The 9175-nt window shown below is 55.5% G+C and overlaps 1 protein-coding gene across 12 annotated transcripts in view; it reads right to left on the bottom strand.

The window, feature by feature from the left end:
* Positions 1-1191: 1191 nt before the first annotated feature.
* Positions 1192-9175, bottom strand: part of MTMR3 (myotubularin related protein 3) — a 135119-nt gene continuing 127135 nt past the window's right edge. For 5 of the 12 annotated variants that reach the window (XM_055405311.2, XM_055405310.2, XM_055405315.2 and 2 more), the window contains 5 exons: positions 7633-9034; positions 6427-6537; positions 5881-5969; positions 5145-5171; positions 1192-3286 (listed from right to left, as the gene is read on the bottom strand). In XM_055405311.2, coding sequence (XP_055261286.1) covers positions 3115-3286; positions 5145-5171; positions 5881-5969; positions 6427-6537; positions 7633-9034 — 1801 coding nt within the window. In that variant the 3' untranslated portion in view covers positions 1192-3114. The remainder of the gene's footprint in view (positions 3287-5144; positions 5172-5880; positions 5970-6426; positions 6538-7632; positions 9035-9175) is intronic. The other 7 variants (XM_055405317.2, XM_055405319.2, XM_055405314.2 and 4 more) reach the window with 4 other exon arrangements.

Below are 9175 nucleotides of genomic sequence, written 5' to 3'. Positions count from 1 at the left end.
GCAGGTCTTATCCATCTTCCTAACGCCAGCAGTTCCCTGTCTATGGCCCCAACAGCTTGGTTAGATTCTACCAGTATTTCTAACTTACCAACGGCTAAAGCATTAGCCCCCAGGAACAATAGTAGACACACATTCAGGTTCTCACAAAGTGCTCTAAACCCACTCAGCCCCCTGAAAGACTGAAGGCCACTGAAGTGGCACCTCCTCCCTCGCACAGCGGCCGGATGGCACGCACAGGTGTCAGACTGGGACCAGCTGCGGTGTTTCAAAGTGCGTTATGTACTTTAAGCAGGGAGCACATCCAGAGAGTGACCTGGGGAGGCTCTCAGGCAGCTCGTCGCAGGCCACTTGTCAAGAGCCCCCAGCTCACCTCAGATGGAAGGCTGGCGCCCCCAGAGCTGGGCTACCTACTACTCGCTACCTACCCTCCCTTGGGAAGAACTGCATCACGTTACGTCCCCCAGAGGCCCGAGGGACAGGAAGGGTGCCCAACAGTGACACGGGAAAGAAAATTCCTCTACAAGAGCAGGAGCGAGTCAGGAAGTGACGGGAAGCTATGGCCTTCCCAACTGGTTGCAGATCTAAGAGGCGGAGGTTCCTCCCTCTTGTGGGAGGAGGCAGGAGACCTAGTTACACACACAGTCCACTCACACCCAGTTCAGTCTCTGCCCCAAGGAGTCTCTGCCAACGACAGGCAGAGGTGAGGTGCTTTCCGGCCACCCTCCCCCAAACCCCCTCAGTCTCCGCTGCATGCAGGCCTCGGTGCTCACCTGCTGCTGCAGGCGCTGCCGACGCTCCCTTGGTGTGTGGGGTTAACGGGCCGGCACACTGGCTGAAATCAGAGCAACGGCAGAAAAACGCCTGGAGGACAGAGGCAGTTTTAATTACCGTTGATGCTCAGTTCTTCGGATAAGGAAGAGTGGCCGACTGTCAAGATGCTTTGCCATTTTAACTTTGGAGACCACAGGGGCAAAAACCAGCAAGGAAGTGTGCTTCAGTGTCTGGGCGTCACAGTGCAGGCTCCTTGCCAAGGTCTAGAGTTGAAAAGAAATCTAGTTTTCCTGTGTCAAAGTTCAATTTCTCAGCAGCACCTCAAATTGTTTCGGTGTCAGAGGGAAATGGGATGAAGGGGAATAAACCACAGGGAGAAAAATCAGAACGTGTTAGCAAATTAGCTACCATGCGGAACACTAAACTTTATTCACTTTATTTATATATTTAACAGTTCTAAAGTATTTACTTCTTGCTTTGACAAAAAATGAAAAATATAGGAGCGCTGATAGACTCCTCTTTAGGAGAAAAGGGTTATATGTACAGCTATGGAGAGTTACGGTTCCTCCTTTACATACAAAGAAAAATATTAATAAAAAAGTGCTTCATTGATCAAAAAAGGGCTAAGAGCTGCAAGCATTTATTCACACTGTACATCAGACCCAAGAAACCCGTAATCATTACCTCTTGGCACCTGTCGCTAGGAACTGCACAATCTTCAATTAGACTGACTTCTCCCAACCTGCAAAGTCTGACCACACAGAGTGTGGAGGAGAACTTACACCCTGTTTCACTCAATGCAAATTCTGAGCATCTGCTGCCACTGCAGTCAGCCGTGCTCAGGTGCCCTTGGCTTTGCCTGGACTGACAACTCCAGGGAAGGCTTCCGGGCCAAGTCTTGGCTATGCTCAGGCACACACAGGAGCCGCCCTTCTGAGACACCAACTTGCCCTTTGCCAGGGAGCTGCTCCCAAAGGGTCGGGAGAGTTCCCAGGCCGCACCTCCACTGCTCACCACAATCCGCCCTGATACCAGTTAGCAGTTTTTCACAGCGCCAAGCATGGCCCCTCCCCCAGGAGGGAGGGCAGGCACAAACATGGACACCAAGATCCCAAAGCACAAACCTAAACTCTGCTCCACCCTTCTCCATACCCACCTTCACCACAAACCCCGATTTAAGGCTCTTTGAGGGCCACATCAAAGCTTACTGAGGAGAGATCTCCGACGGACCGTGTCCCTTCTCTAAGGAACCCTGCAGTCACCACGTGGCCCCTCGCGGCTGACAAGCAGCACAGCAGCAGGGCCGGGCTCGAAGGGGCGGTGGAGGAAGGCTGGTTCTGTGGGACACGCTCCCCCTTCCAGACGTTTGCACTCTGAAAGGCAGATTCTACCCCTCAAACGGGAGATCCAGGATTGTTTGGGAGTGGGGTGGCTCGGGAACCCTGAGTCTGGACTTTCCTGCGCTGGCCGAGGAAGAGAGTATTTGGGGGACCAGGCCCGGGAGGGGGGCTTTCAGGTGCTCCGCAGGCTCAGCCCGCACTCCGGCCTTGACCGCAGCGGCAGGCACTGTGCTCTGGCCGGTCTGATGCCTGACGCCCGAGGGTGGGAAGCGCTGCGGGCCTGGCTGAGGGGGCCGACCACTGACAGGGGAGCCCAGACACCTGGGTCCCTTAACAAGAGAATCCTGTGGAGGAGGAGATGCCGGCCAGCCCTCTCAGGGCCTCCGGAGGGTGCCCCCTCCCAACCCCACTCCCACTCCTCTGCCTGTAGGGGGACTGGCCCAGCCCCTCTTGGGGCGGGGTGAGGGCACGGGGGCACTGCTCTTAGGGCAGATGCTCTCGGCGTCCTCAGAAGCAAAGGTTTTCCACTCAGCTCTGATGTGGCGGTGGTAACAAGGGTCAGTCACAAACGGCAGCACCAGCTTTATTCCCCGCTGTCTAGCTCAGACCTCCACTCCTGACTCAACCAGCCTCCTCCCATCCTGAAGAACAAAGCACCGCTCAGCACTGCTTAACAGCTGGCAACCTCTGGTCTTCCATCCCCAAAAAAAAAAAAAAATTTTTTTTTTTTTTTTTTTTTTTTTTAAAAGACAACCAGGGTACTTTTCTCTTTTTTGGAGGCAGGAGGAGGACAGAAAATGAAGAGGAAAAAAAACGGGGGGGGGGGGGGGATGGGAAGGGAGGAATCAAACCACAACCCAGTGGTACATCCCCAAAGTGCCACCGTTCTGCACAGCTGGTTCACGTCACCATTCCAGAGCGCACGGGCCTCCAGGTCTGCCCAGGCTGAGTGGGCCTGTCGGGAACAGCAGCATGGCCTCCGCCCGCCCCAGGCCACGGAGCTTCAGTTTGAAGTGGCAGCAATAGGCTTATCCAGTTCAAGGTCAATGCTGGAGCTTGTGGGATGCAGGCTGCTATAGCAAGACTTGCACACTCGACTAGGTTCAAAGAGCTGCTGGCTGGGAACTGGAACCTTCTGGTTACAACAACTGGAGCAGAATACGTTCCCACAGTTCCTTGAGAAGAGAAAAAACACAAACAGCGTTAGTGTGAGCAGCAGAGACAGGCTGGGGAAACCAACTTCAGAAGACAGCTTCCCTGTATGCAACTCAGATGTGCTAGAGACTGGAGACTCCTCTACACCAAACACTCTGATGGGTCTGACCCAGGAAGAAGCCAGGCAGGGAAGGGAGCCCTTCTGAGCACAGTCGCACGCCACTTTCTCTTTAGGGTCCAGGACACTTGGCTGCCTTACCACTACGGCTCAAGGTTGCCAGGTGTCAGAAGACACTGCTCAACAGAGATCCATGAAAGCAAATGGGTCCAGGGCAGAAGGCAGCTACTAGCTCGATGGCAGAGTCTTGGCCCAGGAAAACCCTGTGGCCACACCCACCTGAGCAATGGCCTCTGTGTAGCTTGAGATCATAAAGAGGCCAGAAACCAATTCAGTTGGTCTCCGACCGACCGCTCAGATGAAAAAAACCTCCGGCCCACCTGGGGAGTGAGGAGCCCATGCCCAAAGGCTCAGAGGCAGTAACACAGAACAGGATGCTGCCATCTAGGACTGCGGTGCTGCCGGCATGCGAAGCCAGGGGACGAGCAACCAGTGCCACATGCTCAGGGTGAAAGGACAACGCAGATGAACACGCGTGCACACCCCCCCCGGTTAGACAAGGGTCAGTCACTCGTGGGTCACTCTGCTGCCCGCGTGCATCTCCAGGGATATCTGCTCTCTGAAGGCCTAGCTGCACCCTGACCTCTCACCCTTCCTCCGTGTGAAAGCCCAGCTCTGATGCGGGTGTGCAGCATAGGTCTGCACATCCAAACACATGCCCTGCACGGCCTCCAGGAAAGGGAACTGGCAGAGGCTGAGGTTCTGCTCACCTTACAGCCCTACTCTGGGGAGGCCGTAAAATCAACCCCGATAAGCCCAACAGGAGACTCCAAGGAGTCTGATGCAGCCCTCCAACGACGTGGGGTCAAAAGCTAAAGGGGAACTTCTCCTCAGCCAGCATCACTCACGACCTTCTCCTTTATGCTCCTCAGAAAGGAAACCCACTGCTGGATTAAGGACCACTTAAACACGGAAGAGAATGCTGAATACCCTTTGCGGACAAAAGAATACCACAAAAGGAAAGGGGCAATGAAAAGACAGAAGGAAAACCAACACACAAGACTTCATCCTCTGGAATGAGGCGAGTAATTCACAACTGTTTCTGAAAAGCGTGCATCAGTAAGAACCTGTGGTTAGAGAGAGAAACTGCCTCAATCTATTTCTGGATGTGTACATTTATCTCACATACCGGCTGGAATTCAACTCAAAGGCCTGACGTGAATTTGATGAGCTAAGCTTGTCTATCTGACCTCTCTCAGGCAATCCTGACAGATGCCACGTGGGGTCTTGCCTTGCAGTTTTCAATGCTAGCAGTTCTCTGGAAAGACCACCTCTGTTCTCTGTCCTGGGCTCTTTTTTTTTTTTTTTTAAAGAAAAGGGGAAAAAAAAAAAAAAGAGCAGTGATGCCAGTACCATTCTGGCATCTCAGGGAATGACTGACCCAAAAGACAAAGCTCTAAAAACCCCTCACCCCTCTACTGGCCACTTCACAAGACCAGCCCCTGCTGAAACACCCCTCTTGCCATCAGCCAGATGGCCCGGCTGACCTGTGTGGTCAGCAGGCGCACCCTCGGCTGCAGCCTGACCAGCTCCATGGTTTCAGCCAGCGGTTGTGGTGCCCCCCACCCCCAGCCCACCTGCCTGCACTCCCGGACCCAAGCTTCATCCCAGTGAGTGCAGAGAGGGGGAATGGGAGCGTTAGTGTGGAAAAGTTACTGTAGATGTGCAGACACCACAGACAAGCTGTTGCAAATGCTCACCACGTTTGATCAACACGATCAGTGTCCCTGCAAGGAGGGGAGAGAGCGCTCAGAGGAGAAGCCAACTAAAGACATTTTGGCTTGGGGTGAGGGCGGGGAGATACACAGTCCTGGAAGCATCATTGCTGGACAGAGAGGTGTTTCCATTTTAAACCAGGTCCACTCATGCGGGTGAGCTCTGTCAAAATTCAGATCAAATTCCTATCCCAGGAACACTGACTATTCTCCAGTCATCACCCCAGCTGGGGCAAAACATCTGGAGCCACTCACTCTGCAGCCCAGAAAGAAGAGCCTTGTGGACTGAAAACTGCGTTCTCAGCCAGTCCCACCAACCCCCAACCCCCAGGAGGATGGGGTCAGGGGTCAGGGTGAGGGGCAGGCAAATGAAGCCCCCTGCCCACAGCAGGAAAGTTCCTTGCTCACAGCAGCCTTGCTGCACGGGCAGCACTTGCACTCTAGGAATAAGAAGTGCTGGTTTGGGTGGAGATGGCTGTTCACCAATCAAGGAAGAAAAAACAAAAAGGGACATCGTCTGTGCATTTCAAAACTTACTCACAATCACTCTAAAATGGAAGACAGATACCAAATGCAGTTCTGTAAATGCCGATTTCAGAGGCACAAAAGGTGAGCCAGGGTCCTGAAGACCCCTGGGTCTGCCAGCCAGATGCCCGCATCTCTGTCCGCAGGCTCTACCCCAGCCTTAGCCCCCACACCCTGCCCCTCCCCCCAGGGGCACCTGCAGTGGTGCTTCCGGCTGGCAAGCCAGAAGGCGCTGTCGCACGCGTAGCAGTGGGCGGCCAGGTGGTCAGGGAGCCAACGGGTCATCTGTAAAACATCGGGGCCAGGTCAGTGACAGGAGATGGGCCATCCAGCTGGAGCCAACAGAGCCATGCTGGGGCAGCAAGAGTCCCAAGGACCACACTGGCTCCAGTGGCACCAGCCCACCCGGCCTGATGTCAGCAGTACAAGAAAGGCGTCCAAATCATTCCCCTCGAGGGGACTCCAAACTCCCCTGAGATCAAGAGGCAGCCAGAGCAGCCTGGTTGCTAGGAGAGTGGGCCAGGCTCTAGTGCAGAGGCACTGAGGAGAGAGGGCTGGCTCGAGTTTCCCTGGCTCAGAAACTCCAGATTTGATGGGAATTCATAGGTGCTGAGATTTAGAGAGGGCTAAGTGTGCGGTGAGGTCTTCCCTTGGCTGGGGCAGGGAGAACAGACGATGGGGTTGGAGAAGAACCACAAAACAGTTGCATGGGTGGCACTCAGAACAGGGGCTGAGCCTGTACCTCCGTGTCCTGTTTATCCACCTGCTCCCAGCTGGCTTCAGAGAAAATCTCTGTGCTGCAGCGAGACAAACAGTTCTGATCCAGATTGCTTTCCGAGTCGGGAATTGAAGTCTGTTGGCAAACAAACACAGCTGAACAGAATGAACCTGGTCTCCTCCCAGAAGAAGAAAGAGCTTGGCAAAGAAGGGAGCATGGGGAATGTGGGCGGGCCTGGGTGTTAGGGCTGCTGAATCTCTAGGTGCCTCAGCCATTAAGAGCTGGGTTGAGCAGGTGCAGAGACAGGGTTGAGCTCAGCTGGAAGAGAGATGCACAGATCTAAGGCCGGGGGCAGTGACTGGAGTGGAGGGCAGGCCTCGGGTTCCAGGGAGTGAGTAGGCAGAAGTGACCAGGGTGGAGGAGGAACTCCATGTCGGCTGCTCCAGCGGACCTGCCAATCTAACCCTGCCACTGACAACTGTGTGCTGAAACAGTGCTTTGGGCATGTCCTCCTTTCTCTGAAGGACTCTTTGGGAAAATGAAAAAACCAAGTCAGTTTGAAATGAAGTCATTGGATGAGCCCGCCTTTAATGTACGCTGACTGATTCAGAGCCAGACTCACAGCTGTACTTAATCCCACCGAGTCAGACCCACCAGGAAGGAGAGTGTCTCCCTGAGACCATCCCCTCAGGCACCCCTGCTTCCAGTCACCAGGCCCATCTGCACTAACTCCCGACCACGCTAGAAACCAATCCTTCTTCCCATCTCTACTGCCATCACCCGCCACAAGATGGGTACAAATATGTTTAGAAAGAACTAAACCTTCCAAGCCACAGGTCACGTTATTGGGGGGTGGGGACTAATTGCTCACTAGCTACGGGGGTAGGACAGGCACTGTGACTGGACAGGAATATCTGGTGTTGCCAGACAAATGTCATTCTGCCCAGCTCACGCTCTTCAAGGCCTGACCCTCTCTGCACAGAGAACTGACCAACCACACAGTGAGTGCGCACTCTCTTCCTGCCTCTCCTGTAGACAGGACACCCGTGGAGGGGACGCAGGCAGGAGAGAAAAAGCAGCACACTGCCGGTCACCAGGCGGAGGCGGGTCTCCAGCCTCTCACCAGGGCTATTCTAGACTTTTCCAATTGCTGCTGAAATCCTGACAGAGGGCACCTGGCGCAGCGTGCCCATCTCCCGTGCAGCTACGGAGGCACCATGGTGTACTCACCACTTCATCCCCAAAGTCCCCGTTGAAGCGCAGGGAGCTGGTCAGGTACTGGCTCTCCAGGCGACTCCTCAGCTCCTGGACTTGTTTCTTCAAGGTCTCCACTTCCTGCTGGTGGCCCGACTCAATCTGACGCAAGCGCTGCTGGATAGTGTCCGTGTACACGGGCATGCCGTCGTCGTCCAGGTGGCTGCGGGAAGGCTGCTCAGGGCTACCAGTGGCCGACAGTCTCCCGGAGTGGCCGTGCAGCCACTTGTGGGGCAAGCTCCTCGTGTGTACGTGGGCAGAGCTGCAGCTTGTGGCCGACAGCTGGCGGCTCAGGGAGTCCTTGCTCCTCCCGGTCTCCCCGTTGGCGCAGTGTCCATTGGGGGTGGGGTACTTCTGGAGGGTACTAAGCCCTGGGGGCTGCTCCGAGGCCTTATTTTCAGTCTCTGGGGCACCGTTGCACACAAGCCCCTCCTTACATTCGGCTAAAGGCAAGGCACTAGGAGAATGCGCTGGGCTCCGGGCGCCACCGGGGGAAGTCCTGTGCACCGCAGGCCCCAGCTGGGGCCTCTCCACCAGGCTTCTCTCTGCAGGCCTGGGCTCCACGGCTGGAGGAAGCACGTCCTTGCCACCGAGCCGGCCACTGTGGACCGGGCCAGGTCTATGATGGCCCTGGGGCCCACTGTCTGACTTCACTTTATCTTCCATTAACATGTCCACAGACCCATCCACGTTTGGTCCTCTGGTCTCAAATGAAACTTGGGAGGGCAGAGAACTTGACTGTGAGGTACCAGAGTCAACCTCCACATCTGCTGAGACGGAAAGGACTGCCTCCTCCCTGTCCTCTGCTGTAGCTCCTATCTGAGACGGTTCCACAGGGACCTCCCGGGAACCCTCTCCCCTGGGGGGCTCCTGGAGAGAACTGGGGAGAATACTGTGCCCGCCCTGCTCAGGAACACCCTGTGAGAACCCAGGAAGGCTGATGCCTGGATGGCTCCTTAGGGCAGCCTCCCCCACCTCTGGTTGCTGATCAGGTTCACGGGCTGAGCCCTCGGGGCTCTTACCCCTGCTCCCCTCGTCCATCAGAGCCTCCTCTGTGACCTCCTGCACCCCACTGTGGGCAGGTTCCTCTACCCCACTCTCCTCTTTGGTGGCCTCCTGCAAAATGTTCTCCATCTGCCCCTCAGCTACTCCAGCTGCAACAGACAGCTCGGCGCCACCCAGCACTTTGGTCGGCTTCCCCAGGCTGTCAGGCTCCACAGGCTCCTCCCCAGGACCAGCCAGGGTGCTCAGTTCCAGCGAGCGACGGTGCTCCTGCCACTTCTCGTTCAGGCTCGGGTCACTGCTGCGCCGGCTGGCCAGAGGCACTGTGTTGTCACAGGCGGTGGTCAGATTGTCAAATGATCTGGTCTTTGGTAGCCTAAAGAAAGGAGTTTGGGGGAAATGAGGATCTGAGGTTGTTCTGGGGGAAGTCAGAGACAACAGATTTTAATAGGTAGTCATTTCCTCACTGGCTCCATCACAGCCGTGGCATATCTGGAATAAGGCTCAGGCTGCAGGC

The sequence above is a fragment of the Moschus berezovskii genome, chromosome 19, assembly GCF_049115385.1.
Source record: "Moschus berezovskii isolate FMDL1 chromosome 19, NW_MosBer_1.0, whole genome shotgun sequence".
NCBI classification, from domain to species: Eukaryota; Metazoa; Chordata; class Mammalia; order Artiodactyla; family Moschidae; genus Moschus; species Moschus berezovskii.
This window is presented reverse-complemented; position numbering and strand designations above follow the sequence as displayed.